At 40.0% G+C, this 25,294-nt stretch overlaps 1 protein-coding gene across 1 annotated transcript; it reads left to right on the plus strand.

The window, feature by feature from the left end:
- LOC122979808 (general transcription factor 3C polypeptide 1-like) lies at positions 1-25,294 on the plus strand. Its single transcript, XM_044347561.1, has 40 exons — positions 1-475; positions 1,351-1,560; positions 1,704-1,880; positions 1,989-2,132; positions 2,851-2,947; positions 3,031-3,154; positions 4,555-4,734; positions 4,908-5,023; positions 5,350-5,402; positions 5,493-5,875; positions 5,970-6,026; positions 7,353-7,489; positions 7,584-7,708; positions 7,809-7,962; positions 9,210-9,313; positions 9,600-9,742; positions 10,711-11,064; positions 11,212-11,357; positions 12,177-12,274; positions 12,366-12,462; positions 13,316-13,499; positions 13,614-13,710; positions 13,987-14,119; positions 14,202-14,289; positions 14,667-14,731; positions 14,970-15,078; positions 15,169-15,311; positions 15,923-16,065; positions 16,143-16,227; positions 16,331-16,443; positions 17,808-17,867; positions 17,967-18,060; positions 18,192-18,364; positions 18,910-19,542; positions 20,453-20,592; positions 20,778-20,882; positions 20,974-21,263; positions 22,525-23,090; positions 23,196-23,382; positions 24,873-25,294. Exons 1-40 carry the CDS (start codon positions 255-257, stop codon positions 25,083-25,085), a joined length of 6,741 nt encoding a protein of 2,246 aa, XP_044203496.1. The 5' UTR covers positions 1-254; the 3' UTR covers positions 25,086-25,294.

Here is a 25,294-nt window from a genome sequence, read left to right on the forward strand (position 1 = left end):
TGACGCAAGCACGTTCACAGATACACACCAGCTGGGAAGCGTAGCTGGAGGACGCATGTGTAAACAAGTTTTTATTGTAAATTATTTTATAGGCAGATATATCAGATCCTAAACCACGCCAGGAGGCTAATGAATTATTTCTTTATTATGCAGTGAATTTATTATTCGTTGAACGACCACACAGTCTGGTGCAGCCGTTGGTAATAAGCTAACATGACTGCTAGCTGACAGCATTAGCCCCGTCGGTGGCAGTGATGGATCCGTTGAGTATAGTTGAGGATGAAGTGGCTTTGGAGGGGCTGGACGGGATAACTATTCCTACTTTGTGGATACGACTTGAAGATAGAAAGCCCAAGTTTCCCCTGAAGCTCGACGATGGCACCAAGGAGCTTATCTGGAGGTCACTTATCAGCAACACCGACCTGAAGTTCTACCAACTCCCACAAGAGAGAGAAGATGTTATACTGTATGACAGGTGAGTTTATTATTCTGGTTTACAGCGTTACTATTAAAGGGCTCATCACAGATTTAAAAAAGAGAAATTAAAAGCTATTTTCCCCACTTAGTTTGACACAATACACCTAGCTTTTAATTAATCGTTGAGTCATTTTTTAAGAAGACTTTCAAATACTCTGGTTCCAGCTTCTCAAATGTTAATATTTTCATGTTTCTTTAATCCTCTATAACAATAAACTGAATACAAAACAAGACATTTGAGGGAACAGAGACATTTTTCCCAATTTCATACATTTTATAGCCCAAACAACTGATCGATTAATTTAGATAGATAGATAGATAGATAGATAGATAGATAGATAGAGACAAAAAGCAAAAGAAACAATGCAGTTAAAGGCTAAGTTACATACATTCAAATATAAAATATGAAAATATTATGAATATCACAGATGTGATGGATAATGCAACAAAAAAAAGTCTTGGTGTGGAGTCTGTCAGTCAGATTAATCAATATTGAAAATTATTGTTAATTGCAGCTAGGGCTGAGCGATATGGACAAAATCAAATAGCACAATATTTTTGACCAAATACCAGTTTACATGATTAAGTTTTTGATAAATAATCATCAGTAATGTGGCTCTAATGACTATGTGGGTAAAGGCAACAGCTGGAACAGTCTGGTAAGTTCAGAAAATGACATCACTTTACTGTTACAGACAACACTTATGCTATATCATGATATTACGATATCCAAAATCTAAGATGATATCTAGTCTCATATCATGATATCAATATAATATCGATATATTGTCCAGCCCTAGTTGCAGTCCTAATCTCATGTTCCATGTGCCTTTTTTTTCTGCTCCGACTTACGTTCTATGTGTGTATTTTCAGGTATAAAGAAACTGATTCAGAAGGGGGGACTGAAACCGCAACAGGGTTTTCTGACACAAAGAAAGATGTCTACCCGGTCCAAATTGTTCCTGAAAACAAGGATGGGATACAGGGCTCGTGTGCCTTGTTCAAAGAGAGGAGAGACATCACAAAGCTCGTCCGCTCCAAGTCCGTCACCCCGTTGGTGAGCCTGGAGGAGGCTTTGAAAAGGTCTGTAGTCTTTATCCATATTCTCCTGATGTTTAAATACAGCAGAAGGAATCACCTCATGTATTGATCTCTTAGATGAATTTATTTACAATCATTTGACTGACAAAGTTGTTCACCCCTCTGTCCACACTTTACCCTCTCAGATATGGGCGAAAGCTTGTTGTTGTTGCGTCTCAGAAGCTGCGATTCCGGACTCTGATTGGTCCTGAGAGCGATCCTGATTTGAAACTCACCGACGACTCTTACTGCGTGTTGGAACGAGTGGGCCGAGCACGCTGGCAGGGGGAGCTACAGAGAGACCTGCACGGGTCCTCCTTCAAGTACGAGACACATACACACTCGTTTAGCACGGTGTTGTTGCTGTTACACCGTGTTACCAGCAGGGACTTTAATGGTCACCATTAACAGGCAGTGTTATTTTCTCACAGGATCGATGCTCGAAAGTTGCACTACATGAGGAAATCTCTTGTTAGACACGGACTTATCAGCATGCAGTCTCAAGCCACACGACTGAATTCAGGACAACAGCAACACTCCATCCTTCTGCTGCTCAAACGCTTCCACATCAACAGGTCTGTTTAATTCTCAACACTGTTCTACTGTTGTGGACTTAACATTACCGCAATTTCTCTTATTGTATTAAAGGGGACATATCATTTTCTGTTGTTTTTATACTGTTATGTTGTTTGATGTCTATGTTAAACATGGTCAAAGTTCCAAAACATGAGGTGAACGTATGTTAAAATGCTCCGTGCAATCCAAAAGCCCAGATTTCGACCTACTCTGAACACTTTGTTTGCAATGTCACCTCTACTTCCTCATCGAGATGACATCAGATCGTTCGCACATGCCCACAGACTGGCCGTCCGTTTGGTAGCCTTTGTCCCTAAGGTTGTTCCATGAGATGTTCACATTATCCACTCTCATATTTCCGGGGAGGGGCAGTTTCTGGTAGGAAACCAATCAGAACAGAGTGGGCTCATCACGAGGGGGCCTTAAAGAGACAGGAGCCTGTTTCAGACAGAGGCTGAACTGAGGGGCTGCATAAAGAGCCAGTATAAGATAAATAAGGAGTTTTTTGAACTGTGACTCATACAACAATATTCCACTGCTCTGTTATTGAGATCTTGGAGGTTAGGGGTTGGAAGACTGATGATTTTGGAAGCAGTGTGTGTAATATGGGACACATAGCATGTTGAGAAAACTGCACTTTTGACAAAAAGCTACTTATTGGGGCGCCAGCAGATTGATTGAGAAATCAAGTCCCCTTAAACCCTTTTGTTCTTTCAGGAGGACAAAGTACGACATCCTGATGGAGTACGTGTCCAACCATCTCCAGCAGTCACCTGGCCAGATTGCCACTTTGATGGCGCTCAGAGAACAACTTGTGAGTATCTCTGTACGAGCGTTAGGTGGTTGTTGCTCTCCGTGTGTTCGTCTTTGTGTTAATAATTGTTTGTTTTCTTGTAGAATGTGAGTGATTGTACTTTTAAGCGTGTATTTCACTACATGCGAACTGCGAAGTTGGTGGAGTTTTGCCGTTACCCCCTGGAGGACTTGGAGCCCACCGGCGGGCCTTGCCTCGACAAAAAAGGTAAAGAACCACTGAAGCACCAGTTCATATAAGGGCAACACGATACTGTTTGTGTTTCTCCTCAATCTGTTTGATATACTGGGCTTATTATATTGTATTATCCAGATGTATTTGTATTTGTATGTATTTCAATGTCTTATTTCACAGCCCAATGCACTTCTCTGTACCATACCACTGAGATGATTCTTCTATTTCTGTTATTGCCTTAAATATGTTATTTTGGATTCAGTATTGATGTTTAATCTCAAATTGATTTCAATTTTTTAAATTTATTTAAAACCACAGTAAAGAAAGGCTGCAACTAGCAATTACTTTCATTACAGATGAATCTACCAATTTATATTTCAAAGTTTGCTCTATTAAATGTCAAAAAATTATGAAAATATCCCTTAACAAGTTCCCAGAGCAAATGGTGACGTCTCTAAATAGTTGGTTTTGTTTGACTTACAGTCCAAACCCAAAGATATTTAGTTCACCATCATTTAAAACAAAGAGAAGCAGCAAATCTTCACATTTGAGAAGCTCAAGCCTGTTAATCTTTTCAACAACAACAGCACAAGCAACATTATTACAAGGCACCATGACATCTGTATCACAAACATTATATATTATGGGTAGCGAGTCTTCATATAGCTGTACATGATTAGTAAAGTATAGAACAAAAAAAAGAAGATAAATGAAATTGTAAGAGAGGCAAACCAACAGCCACGTTCATTATTCTAACGAATATATCACATCATCATACATCGTTTTTGTAATAAACAAATGATTTCTCCGGTTTAAGTAGAAAAGACTTTCCATCCTATGAATCTCTTTGATAATTTCAAGCCGGCTATCCGTTGTGGATCTGTAAACCCTTACAAGTTATTTTCTTGTTCTTCTCAGCAGATATTTTGAGAAGGAAGGAAGGTCACTTCCTGTTATTCCTTCTGGCAGATCACAGAAATAGAACAATACACAGTCCAAGAATATGTTGCATGCTCCTTCAGATATTTTTCCAAACTATTTGCATCTTTGGATTAAAGAATTGTGGCATATTTGTTTGAAAAAACTATTGAAACAATCACTGGATTATCAGAAGTGTTTCCCATAATCCCATTATTGATTAACTTTGTTTCAGTTATACTGTGGCACACAAAACTTTGCTGCTCTTATGAAAAGTATGTTTTTTGTAGGTGTAGTTTAATGAGATGATAAAACAAATAATATGACAAAGCTCATAAAGTCACGAGCTAGAAACTCAGTATTTCATCACATGCTGCTACAGGAAGATTTAGAAATAGTGACGTGATGTTAACGATGCTGCAAACATGCTCACAGCTGACATGATTACATTCAGTCATGTTTTTGCCATGTGCCTTACGCGTGCGCTGCATTATTTATTTACTTGTGTGTTCCAGGTAACAAAGTGCTCGTGCGCTGTTTGAAACTGTTAAAGCCATACACAAAGAAGGGCGTCACTGATGATGACGACGATGAGGATGAGGAGGAAGAGGATGAAACTGGAGCGAGACTAAGATCTTTCCCTCCGCTGGGGCGGATCATGGAGAAAGATTTCCTGTCGCAGGCCTATCATCTCGGTATGTTTGTTGACCTTCTCAAAGGAACAGAAGGAAATAAATCTATTTTTAGACATTTTGTTCAGTTGTTATCTACTGCAGTCTTACTGTAATGCTCCAAAAGTAACTTTCCTCACCTCCAAATGACTCATTTTATTTATTAACACTTGCCTGTCTCTTTTTTGTTCATGTAGTTTTATCCTGTGGTACAAAGGGAATCGCTCAGAGTAGTTTAGGGGTCAGAATGAACGTCGGAAAGCTGGAATCTCGTATGCTCTGCAGAAAGATGGAGAGGGATGGTACGATCAAGGTAAGGCCAAGACTGTTAATATAGAGAATTAATTTTGTCGGCACCAACCAAAAATCTATTTCTCTTGTGGTTTCTTATTGTATATTCTTTATTTTTGCTTCTCTGTAGATGTAAATTAGGTGAACAAAGTACAAGAAATGAATTTCAATATAATACAATTGAAGGTAGCGCCACAAAGTGCAGCCTCAACATATATATCTAGTATAGTATTAGGTAGTATTTAATGTAGGGATGTTTTATTACATATGGTATTACTTTGTAAGTTTTTTTTTGGTGTGTTTTTTCTGGTCAATCATTTCATGTGTGTGATGTCTTTCACCCTGCAGGGATTCATGGAGGATGAGGGTCGGCAGAGGACTACGAAATTTATTAGCCATAAGTGTGTATCTATAAACAGATGTAGACACATTAAACGTCACATCAATCAAACATGTGTGACAAATACTGTTCTGTTCATGTGTTCTGACAGGTTCGTGGGTGTGAGTGATCAACTTCAGCTGGTTGCTAAGGAGCAGGAACGCAAGAAGCTGCTCTACTCTTCTGCACCACAGACATCAAGCGCCGCATCCGCTTCCCTTAAAACACCGTCGACCTCAAAGTCGACAGCAAAGGAAAACACCAGAACTCCAGCTGCAAAGAAGACTCAGAAAGCAGGCAGAGATAAAGAGGAGGAGGAAGCTGGGGAGATGAGTTTTGATAGATCGGATGCGGGTGATGAAGGGTTGGATGGAGACGGAGTTAAAGCAAGAGGAAAGTCAGGAGCAGGAAGAAAGACGGCAGGGAAGAAAGGCAGCGTGACAACGAAACAGACACAACCTGAGACCTCCATCATACAACCTACTACCGCTGAATGTGAGTACTCATAAAACCTTTGCACATTCACAACAGATGTGACTTAAATAGGACTTTGTAACCACCCTCTTCTCTAATTTCTGTCATCGTTCAGGTGAAACCCCAGCTGGCACCAGTGTGACAGCTGACTCAGTGTCTGATCCAAGATCAGGTGAGAAACACGAGGGTCTAACTTTATAGGAAAGTCATGTCCTAAACTTGATTTCTGACTTGATCTCCTACAAACTGTGTCTTAACAAGACATACAAACATGGAAGAAACAAATTCTTCATATTGTACAGTTAGGTTGGTATATCGGCTGTAACTGCAAACATTAGCTCATCACAGATATACTGTATCGGCTGATAAGTAACAAAACATTGCAGTACAGAAAAGCCAAATATCAATATTAGTAACAGCATCATAAATCCAGTTGGGCTTTAATATCTAGGACAGAGCTGTCAGTCATGAGCATGAATGACTTCAACCATATGTAATCAAATTTAAAGGATTAGCTCAAAATGTTGTGAAATAGGCGTACTCACTGTCTTGCCAATGAGAAGGTCACTGAAGGCAACACTTAGACAAAAGATCTGCACACTGCGCTGAGAGCTCCCAGTAAATCAAATTCAACAGAGCAACTTTTTTGATCTAACGGAGATCTTCATCTGTGAAGTAAAAGTTTTTTTGATCCAGCAACTGTGAAAATTTTTTATATGTGCGTGCCCCACTCAACAAGGTCAATACCACTCTCATGTCTGTACACTAAATACAGGTGTGAAGCTACGTCCACGTGACTGTTAGCATAGCTTAGCATAAAGACTGGAAACGGGGGGGAAACAGCTCGGCTGACTCTGTCCAAAGGTGACAAAATCTGCCTACCAGCACCTCTAAAGCTCATTAATTAACATGACATATATAGTGTGTTTAATCCTTAAAAATATGTAGTGTGTAAATAACACCAGGGTTTTGTGTTTTTATATCATATCGGAGTAATAATAAGATTTCAGCTTGTAAATAGCTCTCACACATACTTCAAATCGTAATTATACCTGGGAAACTCTGAATGTTGTGAAAGTTCTTTCAGCATGTTTCTTCCTAATATGGAAGTGATTGAAAATCTAGCAAATAGGGACGCTTTACGTCAGGCTGAGTCTGTCGTTCATGATGATTAAATCCAGATTAAATGGATAACGTGTTATGTTGTCGATGCACAGTATTGTTAACCCTCACTCATCTTGAGTCGTCTGGTGACCTGAACGCAGCATATTTCTTGGTTAGGCGGTGTGACTCCCTGGAGTCTCCGCTGGTTGCAAGCAAGATGTAACATATAAAGATTAATTAATTAGCTTTAGAGGGGCTGGTAGGTGGCATGCATTTGTAACTGTGTTTGTTACTGTGATTACTTCAGAGTTAAAAAGTACTTTTCCATGAGGCTGAATATATATCATTTGTGTTCCCCTTTGTTTATTTCATTTTGAACTGTCTCGTCTTTCAGAGCAAGCTCTGGTCGAGGAGGAGGAAAGGTCCAACTCAAAACCGTGCAGTCCTTTCCCTCAGAGTGAAGCATCTAACGAAGCCAATAAGTCAACAGAAAACAACATTGTGGTTGTTGAAGATGTTTATCAGCGGAAGGTCAGTCTGAAGGGTTGATTTCAGCTGTTTGAGATGTGTAGGTTAATGTCAAACATAAGAGCTTAACCCCTCCTCCTCTCTCTGATTGGTGCAGGCGTCCAGGAGTAAAAAATCCAGAAGGGCTATCGAGAGGTCTCATGAGACCTACCGCCTCTTAAAGAGGAAGAACCTGATTGTTGAGGCCGTGCGAGGCTTTAAAATCATCGAGGGCCTTTTCCCGTCAGTTTGCACTAATCTTCTCATTTAATTCAAAAGAATTGCATTTTATTGCCCAACATGAGAGGGAACAAAAATGTCAACATATTCTGTCTTTCTCCAGGCTTCAGAAGATGATTAATGATGAAGAGAAGCAGGATGGAGTCAGCTCAAAGTGCTGCAAGAAGACTATTTTACGTCTGGTCCACTGTCTGGCGAGAGAGGGCTTGCTAAAGATTTACACGACCACTGTCATACAGGACGGGATCACCAAGAAGGTACACGCACTCACCACACATGACGTTTCCAAGCCTGTAGTCATTGTATCCACTGCCTCTGATAAAATAAAACTACTGGCTACAAAAAATAAATGATTTTTAGCCTACATACAGTTCTTTAGACTAAAGCCACAGCCAGGAGACTGTTAGCTTAGCATAAAGACTAGAAACAGGTGGAAACAGCTAGTCTGGATCTGTTCTTGCTTGTTTAATCTGTACAAAAACTGAAGTGTAGAAACGACATGTGGTTTTGTTCGAACCATACCAATAAAACTATTCCTTTAAGCCTGTTAAGTGTAACAAAGGAGTTATGGAGACTCGTTTCTCACCCACATATGTTTTTAATTAAAGCCGGTGCAGAGCGACTGGTCTGGATGCATTGATGTTTGGCTCGTCCAGAAATAGAAAAAGAAAACAAAGAATAAACTTCAGCATAAAAATTTCATCTTAAACAAGCCTTTTGAGCAGGTGATATTATTATTTAGGTGATATTACAGACTACGGAAATCTTTTCTGGTCTGTGACCCTGGTCTGAGGTCCCAAAGATCTCCTTAATGGGGTCTCAACCCTGAGTTTGAGAAGCGTAACCACACTGTAAATGAAAAAAAAACAATTTCCTTTGTTTTATTAGAAAATCAGGGTCAAATTCCTGAAATGTGAGTTTTCTTTTATGAAGCTTCATCACTGTAAAAACGTTTCATTTTCAACTTAAATATTACTGTCGACTGAAAGAAGAATCTGTCCTAAAAAAGTAACGAAGGGCTGAAACCAATGATTATTTTCATCACCAATTAACCTACTAATTATTTTCTTGATTAAAGGATTAATCATTTAGTCTGTGAAATGTTATAAAAAATTGATTTGTTTGTTTTGTTTGACTAAAAGCTTAAAACGTGAAGATTTTATATTTAAAATAAAAAGAAAGAAAGAAAATTGTCATATTCAAGAAGCTGGAACCATCAAATTTTTGGCATTTTTGCTTGAAAACTGACTGAAACCATCAATCAGTTTTCTGTTGGTTGACTAATCGATTAATTGCTTCATCATTAAAACTCTGTAAGATTGGAAAATGCTCTGCAACACAGCATCTACTAGCTTTTATGCTTTACGCTTTCACTCACTTATTCACTCATACATTACAAAAAGAAAGTGTACGAACATAACAAATACACAGAAGTCTATAAAATAAATGTGAATGTTTAATTGTTGATGTCTCCTCTCTCTGTCTGATGCTCCTCCACCTGCAGATCGAGATGATCGTTCATCCGTCCGTTCAGCCCAACGATGACATAGTAACCCGAGTTATTGAGCAGGTCCGCTTCAAAATCGCCAGCTCGTACACAGCTATACGGTGAGCACAAACAAATACTGCACGGTAAATAAGTAATATATAGATCGGTGGCAAATTGAAGGGAAAAATCAATGTTGGTGTTTTGATGTTGGTGGAGAAGACCTCCCATATGTGTTTGTTTGGGTTGAGATGTGTTGATTGTGAAGGCAAAAGTGTCTTTCTATAAAAATGTGCTGCACACTCACTACTGACTTATATTAACTTAGTGTGTTAAAGAACAGCAACATGTCTTGTATCTTGTTTCTGGCCTCAGCTCAACTGTGTTTTGTCACTTTGGTCACTTCAGTATGCAGAACGCTGAAGGGAAAACCAGAGAAGAAGAAAAAGAGTCCGAGGAGACGAGCGCCAACGCCTCTAAAACCCAGAGAAGCAAGGCTGAAAAAAAGAGAGCGCTCAGTAAAGACGAGGAGGAGTTCAGACCCACCCCAGGTTCTCTTTGATTGTGTGTTATAGAAGACAAAGTGGGACCAGTTATTTTAGTCGGAAATAATAAGTCTGTTCAGCTTCAGGGAGGTTGAACCGTCAGCACAGACGATCAGTAACTGCTCTGAAAAATGTTGTATTGTTTTAAAAAAGTAAAACATACAAATCTCAATACATAAAGACTTCAGTAGGGAGGACGTATCCAGTCACGTAGCCTAAGAATCTCTTGCCTCTGCATCTAATGGTGCACTAACAGTAGAGAGTGAGTATTGTACACTTTGCAGTTGTATGATTTTGGGTCTATTTTGGATTATTTTTATATAACTATGGTGCTGAGTTGTTCCTGATTGCAGTAACAAAGTTGTTATTTTACACTATACGCTATAACTCTCATTTAACTCCACTGACTGGTGTCTTTGCTATAGCAACAGCATACAAAATAACAAATTAGACCATCTCATCAATTAATCTGCTGAATTTTTTCTCAATTTATCGATTGATTATTTAGTCTTTAAAATGTCCAGAAAATAGAATAGAATATGTGATTATAACCTCCTAAAGCCCAAAGTGATTCATCATATATGATGAAGACAAGCGGCGAATTCTCACGTTCCATCAAATATTTGGCGTTTGTTTCTGTAAAAATGACTAAAACAGTTAATAGATGATCAAAATAGTTGCCAATTGATTTCCTGTTCATGAACTAATTGATTAATTGACAAATCATCTCAGCACTTTATACCATAGTGACAAACTAAATATGATTTTCCATCATTTCCACATTGTAACCCCAGTATGGTTGATATCAGGTATATTATTGTTCAATTCAACTGACGTTATTATCAAGAGAAACATTTAGAATTTGGACTCCACAACTTCACCCACTTTGCTGCCATATTTATCTTATTAACTGACTGTACATGTACTGTATTGAGGTTTTCTCTTTGTATCTTCTCTCTGTCTTTCCTTTATAGTTCGAGGATTAGGGAAGACATTAGGCTTCCAACCTAAGATGCATCGTCTGCGTGTTATTCATAACTTCCTCTCGTATGTGATCTATGGACACCCGTGCCAACACAAGTCAACCGGATCTGACCTGTCCAGTCAAACACCGACTCCCCCAAACAGCTCCAATCAGTCAGGCACCAACAAAAACATACAAAACTCCAGAAACACAGACGGACAAACTCGGTCATCTGAAAACGCTGCCGGCGCCTCTGCGGACCCACAAACTGTAGATTCTACCGTGTCGAATGTGACATCAGGCGATGAAAAGGAGGAGCCGAAGGATAAATCGACATCTGGTCACTTTCTGTCTGACATGAAAGGTAAGAGAGCGTTGTGTGGGAACTCAATGGTTTTGTACCGTCCATTTTGTTTCTTAATGAATTAACTTGTTTCAGGGCAGGTTTCCACATTTTTTTTCTCCCCTACTAACCACCTTCATTTTTCTGTAATCTGCTTCTTTCTTGTAGTGTATTCAGAGGAAGAGTCGTGGAAGAGATTCGTCCCTCCTGTTCGCATACACAAGGAGTTTGGCAGCGGCTGGGCGATGGTGGGCGACCTGCTTCTTTGCCTTCCTCTGTCCATCTTCATTCAGGTCGTACAGATCAATTATAAGGTGAGCGTGACCATACCTACTGTGCATTGTGGAAGAAAAGGTGTTTTTCTCTGAATGTACGGACACACTGGAGCCAACAGAGTCATGGTGAAATGTTTGTCTTATATCATGTTGTTACTTTACATTACAGTACACCTAATAGATATATATGACAACGCTCTGTATCAAATATACTGTAGTATTCCTCAAACGTCTGCTTTTGTCCTGACCAACAGCCCAAAACCCAAAGATATTCTGTTTACTATCACAGAAGACTAAAGAAACCAGTAAATACTCATATTTGAGAAGCTGGAACCAGAGAATTTTGGTATTTTATTTCTTAAAAAATGCCTCAAAACAATAAATTGGTTATCAAAATTCAGGATTTTCTGTCAACTAATCAGTGCAGTTGTAAAATGATATATACTGCCAGTTTCCTTGCAGTATAAACTAAATTCACTATAACTAAAGCTGAATTTCAGTCACTTTCAACCTTACATCAAAGTTGACCAATTGAAATGTCTGACCAGTTGATTGGTTGGAGGAAAAAAATGCAGATTTTACCTGGAAATTTGAAATGAAATTCATGAAATTACAGTACATTCTCAATCTGCCTGATAAATTAACACTGCAGCCGCAGCAGCGATCTGTTGCACCAGTGCACACAATGTGCAATAGCTGTTGCAGACTTACTGTCATACGCTGGCAGTAAACAGGTGTTATTTGCACGTGATAGTACGCCCATGAGGAAGGATGGAGCACATACAACACATACAGTCTGACTCATGGAATCTTGTTTGGAAAAGTGCGCATCAACTAACCAATCTGTCGACTCCACAGGTCGATGGACTGGAGGAATATCTGAACGACCCTGTGAAGCAGCACCATCTCGTCAGAGCGCTGCCCGCCAGAATGAAAAGACAGCTGCTTTATAAACGGTAACTTTCTCTCCGTCTGTCTGTCTGTCTGTCGCTATAACACATCATAATCATAACTCTAAATCACTCATTTATGGGTTCTTTATATCAGGAAATACATCTTCACTTTCCATGAGAACCTGCAGAGGTTGGTCTACATGGGTCTGCTGCAGTTTGGTCCAGTGGAGAGATTCAAGGAGAAAGACCAGGTACGAAGAAACCAGATCAAATCAACGTTGTGTCGGGTCACTGCTACACTGATCACTTCACCAAACCAAATAAATATCATCAAAATGTCTGAGAGTGAAGACAAATGTTTTGATTTGATTTTCACTTGATGCTCAACTTGAGTAAATACAAAACATTTGTAAGTATTTTTAAGTGTTTTTTTTATTTTCCTTCATGGTAAGTTAATTAGTGGTGGTAATATTAAAAATGATAAATAAAAAAATACAATGAAACATGATGAACTCAATAAGAACGATGAGAAAAGGAAAAGCAGATTACAAACACATCAGCCAGAAAATAAACTTCTGCTTAATTATACATCACAGGATGGTGGAAAAATAGAATTTATCACAATTTTATTTACTTTTTTTTTGTTTGTTTGTTTCTTGTGCTTTCAATTAATGTAACAAACTTGAATAAGGAATCTATTTGTCAGTACTCTTTGCTTGCGTAAAAAGAATTTGGCCACTAGAACAAAAAATGAAGTAAATCAAAGTGACAACACATCAGAAAACACCTTTGAGACTAAACAAGTATGTGGAGTTAACTTTAAAAACAAAGGAAGACTGAAATCTCCTCAAAAGTTTGTTTTTGCCTCACCGGTAAAAAAAACAAATAATTAGCACATTTCCCACAAAAAGCAAAAGGGATAATATCTGTATAATATCTGTAAATGTATATCTATCAGAAGGAGTATTTACAACATGTGTTTTAAACCAAACATGAATGGATAACATCAAGAACTTATTGAATTCTCGGTGAAAGCAAATCAAATTTCAGTCAAATGTAAGGAATTCTGTCTCATCATCGTTCTCCATATCTGCCCCGATCCAGGTGTTTGTGTACCTGAGGCGCAACGCCACAATCGTTGACACCACCAACGCTGAGCCTCACTACTGGCTGGTCACGGAGTCACCTGACAAATCATTTGAGAGGCGTCAGTACACGTTCAGCACTGCCGAAGATGTAGAAAACTACTGGTTTGACCTGATGTGTGTCTGCCTCAATACACCACTGGGTACATACATACATACACTCATCACTGGTGATTATAAGGAAAGTTATGCTTTACAATGTTTTTTTAGAGCACTTAGCATTTTGTAAGATGTTTTTGTGTGTTTGCGTTTTTTAGGGGTTATCCGCAATAAGAGAAACGTCACAGACGAGGAAGCGGCTCCTTCCTTTGTGCATGAACGCAACGTGTTTGTAGGACTGGCATACCTGCTCAAGTAGGTGGAGTCTCTGTAAGCTACAAGGAAAAATAAAGACTTTGTTCTTTCATGTGTCACCCTTCGATTTAACATGACAAAGTCTTGGCTGCACATGAAAAAGTACATTTGTTAAGGTATAAAGTATCAGCTGTAAAGAACATTTTAGTGACTTGTCAAGTTTTTTTGTTCTATTCTTCTCAAAAACGCACAAAAACCAGTTGAAACAGTTCAGTTTACCACCAGTGTGTTAACATAAACTGGTATATATATATGTGTCTCTGTATACACACACAGGGGCAGTTGGGAGGTGTGTGATGACGGGTCGATACCAGGTGACGGTAAAGGAGCAGGAGGTCTGGACTCTGAATTCTTCGCTCATCTGAAACGCAACTGGTTGTGGACAAATCACCTTCTTTCTGTCAAAACGGTACAGTCTATTTGTAGCACACAGATACGGAGACATGGACGAACACGGCCTATCTTTTGGTTCAATGCATCTTTATTTTCAGAAACCCAGTGGTTCAGAGGCGAAGGAGACCAAAATCAGACTGAAGAGCCTCCTGAGTAAAAACGCTCTCAGGATGGCACTTAAAGCTGGTGAGTCGCTCGGAACATAATGAATTTTCTGCTTACGTACTTCCTGTACAGAAAAGATTAACTAACACAAACTTGATCGACCAAGGAGATAGCAGTTACAATTCAAAGTGTCGGTGTAGACCCAGTGAGTTGAACCACTTTCAGTTATTCAGGCAGCACCCAAGCGACCTTGTCCATAGTCACAACATCACTATAAGATTATTAACTTTAGCGCTGTCTCTATGGCAACAATCATAAAGCCAGGTCGACTCGACCGGGAAGAAAACAGCTGTCTTTCCCTCACTGTCTGCTTGTCTAATTAGCATTTTCATACATGACACATATATGAAAATTCATTCATATCTGTATTTGTTTTCATTTATGTCTGGATCTAACAGGAGGATCTACTTCACCTCGTTACGTGACTGCCAAACGATCACTGGTCAGACAAGAAAATATTGAGGTATGACTTTATTTTATTATTTATTATTCATTATTCTTTTTCTGTGTTGTTTTTGTCCGAAAGAAAAGAAAAATTTTTTGTTTATTAGTGCTTGTTCAGCTGAGGTTATCTACTACAGACACAGTGACCCACTCCTGTACTAGTTTAGATGTTGGCGTTTGTGTTGTTGTGTCCTGTTTAACATTGCGGCTGAGAAAGAATAAGGTATTGTTCTCTGTTCTTGTGTCTTTGTTACCAGGTGGCTATTGAGCCTGCTTCCAGAAACCAGCAGGTGGTCGGAGGAAAGCGACAGAAGAGAAAGAGAAGCAGAAAGGAGGTTATCAGGGCCCCACGCAAGAAGAAGAAAGGTATGAGCAGTCGAACATAAAAATCAATGCATCTGAGTGAAGATGGACAGTTTACAGATTGTGTTTGTGTGTCTGCCGTTTGCCTTGAAGAGCCCAAGAAACGCACCCCGGCTCATGACGAGGTGGACCACCGAGCTTTGAAGATGATGACCAGACAGCGAGTCTACTGGTCTGTACAGGAAGACTCGCTGATGATGCTCTGCAGCGTGGCCTCACACCTGCTCAACAGCCAGGTACACACACTCTAAATCTGATGGGTCACAAGATGATTCAATGGATTGGAAAGAAAATAAAACATATTTCTTTTATGCACAATTGTGTTCATATTTCTGCTGTTTTTTTTCAGGGTTTCTGCAGGTCTTAATGTCTTAAAGTATAGAATTTAGTTTCCTTTATAAAAAAAAAAAAAAAAAAAAGGTCTTAGAGGGTATTAAAAAGTCTTCAATTTCATTTTGAAAAGTCGTTTTATATTTTGCTTGCTGGAGACAGCAATGTTAGTTGAAAACATTTTTGTTTTGTGTATTTTACTTATTTATTTATTGCAGTATCATACTGCATTAGTTGTATTTAGGTGTATCTGATGATGAACTGGGAGTGGGTGTAGATGATCGCTGTATACGTTAGCTGCCTTGAGTCACCACAGTCTCATAATAAACTGATTTGAATAGTTACATAATGTGCGTATATTATTACACATGTAATTATAAACCATTTTGATGATCATAAAAAAATAATTGAAAGTTTTTTTTGTCCAGCTGTTCAGATGTTTTTATATCATGTCATTAGTCACAATCATGTATTTATATACTTGTTGGTAACAGAGTATATTGTTGCTGTGTTGCAGTTAAAAAGGCCGTTCATACCTTACTGTGTGGTAAGAGACCTGCTCCACGCAGAGTTTGAGATATCGATGGATAAAACATCTGTCGCTGTCGGACGTCGCACACGATACATCCTCAAGAATCCTCAGACGCTTCTGAACTACAGGTAGATGCAGATAATAATAACACACTCGGTCTTAAACACACTCATGCCGTTTTATTCATCTAATGTGTGTGTTGCAGGATCTGCCTGGCGGAGGTGTACCAGGACAAAACTCTGTTGAAACTGTTGGAAGAGAACAAACCTGCTGATCCTGATAAACCAGAGGTGTTTTTTGTTGTTGTTGTCACTTTTTTTTTGTTATTTCTGCACATTTGATGTTTTCTGACTTCACATTATTGAATATTTCTGTCTATCGTTGTTGTTGTAGGATTGTGCTAAAGCATTCTCGGAGTATGCAAGGCTGCTCAGACTGAAGTTTTGCTCTGTTATGAGCGCTTCTGATATGATCATGTCTGACACGAAACAACAGCTCTTTTCAAGGTAAGGAGAGCAGGAAGTTTAATGTGCTGACTTAAGACAAGTAGGGACGTCTGGGACAAGACACTGAGGTCACAGAACAACAAAGCTCTCTCTCAGTGCAGCTAACTCCTAACTGCCTTACTCAAGACTGAAGCCATTTTTTATGAGTTCACTGCTGCTCAAAAAGTGAAAAGATACAATGGAGAACAGGACTGAGACAGATGAAACCAGACAATGACATTGTGGTTAACACAGCTGCAATAACAGGATGTGGAATTACCACAATAAAATTGACAATTTAAATGCTTAGAGACCTGCTCTCATCACACCTGTTTTCAGCAGCGGTTAGCTGGTTTCAGTTAAAAAACAACTGAAACCAGCTAACCGCTGCTGTTATAACTATAACAACTATAAACCAAATGTACACTGCCTGCTCAGCACCAAAGAGGACACAGGCAAAGCGACAAAGCTAGTGCACAAAGTGAAGCATTCAGCGTCTGAGTGGACATTTTTCTCAAGTGTTAGTGGAGAGCAAAACAGAACTCAGAGGAGAGGAAATATTGGACTTACAATCATAAGGTTTCCAGTTTTGCACAGTAAATATAGCTGAAGCCAGCAGCTGGTTACCTTAGCTTAGCATAAAGGCTGGAAACAGCCAGTGTGGCTCTGTCCAAATGTAAAAAAATCCACCTATCTTAGGCTAATTAATGTAGGTCTTAGCCAAGGACTTAATAAATGTCTCACTGAAAACATTAAGCTAAAAGTTTTGGTTCTTAAATATTAAGTTATTCATGACTTAAATAGGGTCAAAAAGATGGGAAATATGCTTATCACTTTCTAGAGGAAAGTTAGTTGAGAAGATTGATACCACTCTCATATATGAGATGAAGCTACACAGCCAGCAGCCAGCTAGCTTAGCATAAAGACTTAAAACAGCTAGCCTGGCTCGGTCCAAAAGTAACAAAATCTGCCTTTCAGCACCTCTAAAGCTCACCAATTAACATGTTTTGTCTTTTTTTAATGCATTAAACACACACACACACACACACACACACACACAGTGTAAAAATGACTTTGGTTTTGAGCACTTAATTTCAAGGAGTCTGGCACATAACCCCTGCAAAAGCAGAGCACTGACATTTTTACACTTCCATTTTTGTGTGGATCAAACAAGATTTTTTTGATACCATTTACCATGGAGGTACCTTTTTTTTTGTTACCGTTTGACAAAGCCAGTTTAGCTATTTCTCTGTTCCCAGTCCTTGTGCTAAGCTAATGTTACCCGGATTATATAAAACATAAAATGCAATTTATGATTAAATTATTTAAGTCCACAGCTTAGTAATCACCAATCATTTTGATATTCTTGTTTGTGTGTGTTACAGGTTTAAAGTTTGCACAATAGATAACAGAAAACAGATGTCAAGCAAAGACACTCTGACCTGGTAAGGATTCAGTTAGGCTTCAATTATTTTCCTCATTGAAGAATTATGATTTTTTTTTTTTTTTAATGTTGGCACTTAATTCTTTCCTGTCCATTACAGCACAGATGACATTCACGCCATAGTGTTACATAACGTGATCCAGAGCACTCTGGCCATGACCAACAGTCAGATGAAGACCTCCAGATCCTTTCAGGTGCGGCCATGTTTAAATGTCTTCCTCCCTTCACAAAGTCTCCCTTGACGTCCAGTTGTTGTGCCGGCTCCATTCTCCTTACCTTTTACTCACAGAATCGTTTCTGATGATCCATCTGTCTTCTCTCTTAGACTTTCCATATGTACAGTAAGTATAATCAGGAGCTGCTGTGCCAGGTATTCATACAATGCAGGAAGAGGGGTTTGGTCAACCGCCGTCGTGTCAATCAGCCGTTCGGACCCAAGAAGAACCGGGCTCTGCCCATCCTGCCTATGTCCTACCAGCTTTCTCAGACCTACTACAGGTACTACAGGTTATTTGTGTTATTTAACCAGGAAGTTTCTGGAAATGCATGATGTATTTTACCAAAGATATCTATGTGGTAAACATGTATATAAAAAAAAAATAATGGATAAATTTGGACATAATGACGTAATGATATTTTAAATGGAAGCTGCTCGACTTTCAGCGTAATTGTACAAAAGCAGTACAAAAACAAAAAACACAAATTCATGTGGCTTTGGAAACGGGAGCCACTGCTTTCTGGTATTTTCACTTTCCCTTTTCTCCTCAACACATCTATTTTATCACATCAATCCAAACATCACAGTGGTATCAAGATGAAGTTTTCTCTTGTGGCGTGTAAACATTACATCCCTACCAGATTTTCTTCTGTTTAGTTCCTGGAGCTCTTATGTTACTAGGAATATTTGGTGAAAAATCCATAAGTAATTCTGCTGTTCAGTCACCATTTAGACAGCAGCCGTGTTCGAATCTATCCCGCACTACTGTATTTACTGTTTAATTGCAAAGCTTTTTGACCCTGCTTCTCTCACTCTTCCCTGCCAGGTGTTTCTCATGGCGTTTTCCTCACTCGCTGTGCACCGATTCCTTCCGCTTCCTGCGGACTCTACTTAACAACAGGACAGACAACAGGACGGAAAACAACAGACCTGCCATCGCTTTCTACCATGAGACTGAAAACAGGACAGAGGACGGGGAGGTAGTGACGGAGAGAAGAGCGCGGTCCGAAAGAAAAGAAAAAGAGAGCGAGAGAAAGAAAGATAACAAACCAGCGAGTGAACTGGAAGTACAACCTGAGAAGTCAAGCAGCGACTCTGCAAAGAAAGGAGAAGACAACCAGAGCAAAGCGGAAGCAGACACGGAGCTGGAATCGAACGATGAAAAAACTTGCCTCACCGCTGGCTCTGCTGAAGATCCATCCACCGGAGAGCAGACCGACAATCAGCAAGCGAAAGAGAAGCAGCTGAGTGTTGCTGCCGCCTCGAACGCAGCGGCTCGAGGTTTAGAGGAGCTTACAGATGTGTCCGACATGATGCCGTTCTCTATGGACTCTCCGGGGGGAGCCTGCGTGGTCTCTCTCAGCCTGATGACTCTGGGACTGCTGTCTGTGTATCTGTCCATACCTAAACAGATGGTGGTGGTGGACAGCAACCTGGTGGACAACGATGTAGTGAAGAGGTGTGTGTGGTGGGTCTAAGGCTGTATTCAGACCAAATCAGGCAGTGCAGCGAAATCGTCCCATCCATTTGAATGGGGATAGTGTGTTTCGGCTGCGGGGTTTTGGCTGCTGTGGTGCTGCACCGGACTGCAGCTGGAAAGTTGAGCCAGAGTCAACTTTTGGAGAAACGTAACCCGACGTCACCGCGGTTGAAGGCTGCGGTGGCCAATCACAGCCGGAGATCAGACTGATCAGAGCTGTAAAACTCCGCCATGACGAAGAACAAGGACGTCGCTAGGACGAGGGGAGGGGAGAAGTAAAGTTAGACTTTGTTGTCAGCTTCCCGACTCATTTTAAAAAAAGACGAGAGAGAGAGAGAGCGCAGCTGTGGTCGAGCGAGCTGGAGAATGAATGAAGAGAGGGAGCGCTGGTAGCGAGAAAGCCGATGAATCAGATCAATAAAAAGTTATTTTCTGATTGTTTTGCAGCGGTTAAGTTCTAGAGCACAAATAAACACGCCCACACCCCCACATACCTCCGCTCGACCCTCCGGCTGAACACGGCACCGCCTGATCTGGTCTGCATACGGTCTAACTGCAGAATATTGTATAGTGCACAAGGATTACCTTTGATCAATTTATTGCAAGTAGAGCGATTGGTTAATCTGCCCATAATTTCTTGGATTACTCATTTAGTCTGTGAAATGTCATAAAGTAATAAAAAAGTGTCCAATATTCTTCAACCATCACTCCAAAATGCAAAGATATTCAGTTTATAATAATATGTAAAACAGAGAAAAGCAGCAAATCCTCACATTTGAAAAGACGGAACCAGAGGATTTTTTCACTTGGAAAATCACTGAAACAATAAATCGATTATGAAAATAGGTTCAAATGATAAAACAAATCACCTTTTCTCTCTTCCCTTCAGTATGGCAGCACTGGAGGAAGAGGACGATGATGACGACGACGGTGAGGAATGTGAGGGCAAAAAGAGGATGGAAGTGAAGGCACATCAAGCGTCACACACCAACTACCTGATGATGCGAGGATACTGCTGTCCTGGCATAGGTAGATTTTTTTTTTTTTACCTACTTACTTGATTCTGATAGATCACCATTTATGAAACCAGGTGTGAACTTTTCCCATCGATATGATTAACATTATTGGAATCTCGTCGCACAGGGCTGAATATGAATGACAAGTAAAAAGTCGTCTGTTCAGTTTTCCAATTTCCTTTTTTCCTCTGTTTCTAGTTAAACTACGTAACCTCAACACCACTGACAACATCGTGGTGGAGTCCTGTATTATAAGGTTGCAGCTACGAAATACACCTGCCCACCATGTGTTCAGTATGGAGAGTAAGTATGAACACATTCAAGAGATGTGAAAATAAAGTTATATTTGCAGAAAATAATTCCCTCTCTCACTTTTTCCTTTTTTTTTTTTTAGATTCTCCACCACTGGATTTGTCCAAATGTGGTCCGTCTCTGCTGCCCTCCATCCTCAGCGACTCTGTCTGTTCCTCCTCCACTTTTCCACCCAGCGTGGAGGAGTGTGACCGGCGTTTGATTCGGCAGAAAAGCTACTCTCCTCGGGATATTGAAGCTTGCGCTCAGCTGAGAAGGAGCTTGGATGAAGCCGGTGAGAAAGGGCTGGATGTGCACGACTTATACCGGGTTCACGCACACCTGGAGGAGCCACAGTCTGGATGCAGCAGGAGCCTGCAGCAGTATATGAAGGTAAACGCACGTACAGCTTAACGAGGCCACGGTGATGATGGGTTTTTAGCGTCGTGTGTCTAGGAATGACAGTTTTGGTAAAGATATTCATGTTTCCCCTCAGGATGAATTGTAATAACTTTGGTGATCCCTTAATTGTTTTAATTTTAGCACCATCATCAGGTCAAAATTTAAATTTTTTAATACTTTAGTTTATGACCAAATACCTGCTGAACTAATGACACTCTCATCAGTCTCAGCCATAATTTGTGTTTATTGCTTATTAGCAAATGTTAGCATGGCGGTAAACTCAAAGTCTTGTTTTCTTCTTTTGACTCAACTGACCCCGTCCCACTTAGCTAGCGTTGCTACACCTGTCAAGCTTTCCACTCGCACACGATATATGCAGTTTACAATGATAATGGGCAGGATTTTGTGTCAAATGTGAAGCAGTTATGTTATGTTAAAGTTATGTTTTGTAAACACTTTATCCTGGTTTCAAAAACCTGGATATGCTAGCTGGAGTACTCCGATGGAAACCAGGATACTTTGTCACGTAAACACCCTGTCCAGGTTTCTGAGGATTCTCCGTTAGTAGGGAGGCTGAGATGTTGAGGAATAAAAACACAACTGGACACAGATGATCAGAAACCTGGACACTCTAAGAATCATGTAAACAGAAATATGAATAACCACGTTTCGCATGTTCCATGTAAAAAAATATCCAGAATATGATGAAAACCAGCAGAAGACTCAAAACCAGTATACTTACGTACATGTTAACACACTCACTTCATAGTAATTTTTGAAACAAACAGAAGTAAACAAAAGCAGCGTCTCATTCCTCAACTGACGATCATTACTTTTGTCAGCTAAAATAGCGACTGTCGCTAGCATATTCTATCATTTGTAGCTAGTCAACTAAGTAATGTGGGGCTAACAGGACTTATTCTACTTTGTCATGTAACCCCACAAAATGTAGTTAGGTATTGATATGCTCCATGGCTTTGGGAGAAAGGCTAGCTAGTTAGCTAGGCATGCTAACGTTTTGTAGCTAACATTATTTGCTCTGTCTTTTTGGTTTTGAAAAGGACCGACCTCCAACTCTTACTGCAGCCCCATGTACACTTGTACTGGTACTGGTCCCTGCCTAGTTACAGTTACTAATTAATGATTGTACACTGACTGTTTGGGGGAGCAGTTTAGCGTAATTTTCTAGCTTCCTGGCATGTATTTCTGATCTGCTTTTCTCCTCTTTTTTTTTTTTTTTTTTTTGCTCCAGGACTTACAAGAAGAAGGCCAGGTGTTAAAAGTTGGGAGTTTGGGTGTTCGTTGGGTGCTCATGCGGCACGCTGACCCGTGGCTTCTGACTGTAAACTCCAAGCAGTGGTCCCAGTCACGCTTAACATCTGGCAGACTTCCCTTTTTGGAGAACCAGCACAACATCCCCTTCATGCGCAAGAGATGCAGGCGAGAAGTCCGACAGGAGACAGAGGAACCGCCAGCAAAAAAATCAGCTATGGACAGACAAGAGGGCGAGCACAGAGAGGATGTAGATGGATTATCAAGCAGCACAAAAGAAAAAATTAATGAGCAGGAACAGCTGGAACAGAATGATAAGGGGGCAGATAAGGAAAGTGGAGACAAATTGTTGAATTTGGAAGAGATAGAAGTGAACCAGACACAACCTGAAGGGCAAGGAGTGGAGGAGACAGGACAGGAGAAAATCGAAACTGTTGAAAGACAGGAGGAAAAGAGAGAGCATAGAGCCAGAGCGAACAGTATAGACGATGAAAGAGATGAGGAAGCAGGCTCTCCCCCGACAGGACAAGCTGATTTTAATGAGGAGTAAGCACAGACTTTGACTAAGTGATTGTAATTATTCCTTCACAGTGAATTTTGTGATTCCTCTTTCCAGTGTATCATCTCTCTCTGCTCCTCTTACCCACACAGGGAGAATCTGAGTTTCATCAGCCGACCGTGGCGCATGGTTGATGGCAAGCTGAACCGGCAGGTGTGTAAGGGCATGCTGGAGGCCATTCTTTACCACATCATGTCCCGGCCCGGACTCACACAGCAGACACTGGTGGAACATTACAAAGATGTGCTGCAGCCAATGGCGGTACTGGACCTCGTGCAGGTAAACACACAAGTAATCTCATCATATTCATACTCAAAATTGTCTTTCAGTATAAGAAGAAACACTCTGAATCACAACTGTTGTCTTAAAAAAACAGGGTGCCAGCTGACTGAAAGTGTTTTCCTGCTTTGTTCTGCGTTTTCTCTTGCTGTGTCCCCATTCACCTGTCTGCATAATTTTTACATTAAAAAGAAGAAAGAAAAAAACAACACCGTAAATGGAAAAGAAAAAGCTGAAATATTGCAAAAAGGTTTTCACACTTGACTGTGAGGTGATAAAAGGCTGGCTGATATTGAAGAGCTTGCTGTCACTCAAGACAAAGTGTTGATGTCATGCTATTTCTAGCATCCCTCCAGTCCACCAAAAAGCCCAAAAATTAAAGAATAAAATGAGCGGCAGTCATGAGGTTGACAGGAGGAACAATTAATTGATTAGTTGCCAAATATTAAATTAATCACCAACTATTTTGATGATCAATTAATTGATGGAATCTTCTTTTTAAGAAGAAAATTTCCTAATTATCTGATTCCAGCTTCTCAAATGTGAATATTTTCTGGTTTCTAATATTTTCTGGTCTTCTATGATAGTAAACTGAATGTCTTTATGTTGTGAACTGTTGGGGGCAAAAGACAATTATCAACATTTTTCACCATTTTCTGAAATTTTACAGCCCAAACAATTAATTGATTACTTGAGAAAATAATTGACAAATTAATCGGAATCGGAATAATCATGAGTTGCAGCCTTAGTTGTACCAGAGTTAGTGTGGATGTTCCTCCATATATAGAGCTTCCTTAGTTTATGCAGCATTTAAATAATGTGCAAATATTCATTTGGGCAACTTACTTGCTCATGTTTTTATGCATTTCTTTTTGAATCAAATTTGTGCTTAAACCTGCAGTAGTGCAGAACTTTTACATATAAATGAACGTCTGTTACATTGAAGTCCTTGCCAAACGCCAGATAAATCTCTCTGTATTTCACAGTATACCAGAGTTTTTAATCTGGTGTCCGGTTTGACATTCCCGCACTGGCCGGATGAATGTATGAATGCAGACTTCCTGAGTGGCTAACTTCCGGCTAGCTCTCTGCTAACTTCCAGTTAGCTCTCTGCTAACTTGAATGGGGATAAAATAATTTAATCGTGCGGCTCTTCTAGACTTTCCAAATGTTAACGGACCGAATGGATCAAATTCTGAGAATGAAACGAGTCATTTTGCGTAGGGTTTGTATGATGCTCAAAACAATTTATCCTCCATTTTACAGCCGCAACAGTAGTGATGGAGCAGGCTACAGCGGAGCCTATGACATAAGCACATGTTGACATTGTTTTTGTAATTACGCTCACTGCCAGAAGGGGGAGGCAAAAGTCCCGCACACTACAGCTTTAAAATGATTTTAGTGATATTATACAACACATTGAACACTAAATGCTTTGAAATAGAACCTTTACAATTACCTTCTCGACAACCTCTCTGTCTCCTCTGTAGGCGCTTGTAGACATGGGCTGTGTGACGAAGAGAACTCTGGTGAAAGGTCCTAAACCCTCACTCTTCACCCGCTCGGTGTGCCAGACCAAAAGTGAGACAGAAGTGAAGATTGAGGAACCAGACGCTGTGTTTTATGAGCCCACCATCAGCTGCTCCCTCAGGCTCAGTCAGGTGTTACCCAACGAGCGCCACTGGAACTACTGCATACAGTGAGAGTAACCGTGGAAGTCACATGGCCTGTACTGTCCTGGCTCGTCTCTGTTTCACATCCGTTTCATTATCAAGTTTCAGGTAATCAGGTTCTTTGACAGATTAAAACTGATTAGGTTCATTTCTGGTTTTACAGAACAGAGACTTTTTGTACATTTTTTTTTTTATTCATGAATTTTTTTCAGTTGTGGAAGTTTTGTTTTTTTTTTTGT

Source organism: Thunnus albacares, chromosome 3, assembly GCF_914725855.1.
Source record: "Thunnus albacares chromosome 3, fThuAlb1.1, whole genome shotgun sequence".
In the NCBI taxonomy this organism is placed as follows: Eukaryota; Metazoa; Chordata; class Actinopteri; order Scombriformes; family Scombridae; genus Thunnus; species Thunnus albacares.

Coding starts and splice junctions, on each gene's coding strand:
- LOC122979808 (XM_044347561.1), top strand. CDS start 255: ATGGATCCGTTGAGTATAGTTGAGGATGAAGTGGCTTTGGAGGGGCTG. Junction 1,561..1,703: donor CTGGAGGAGGCTTTGAAAAG/GTCTGTAGTCTT, acceptor TTACCCTCTCAG/ATATGGGCGAAAGCTTGTTG. Junction 12,275..12,365: donor AGACAGCTGCTTTATAAACG/GTAACTTTCTCT, acceptor TCTTTATATCAG/GAAATACATCTTCACTTTCC.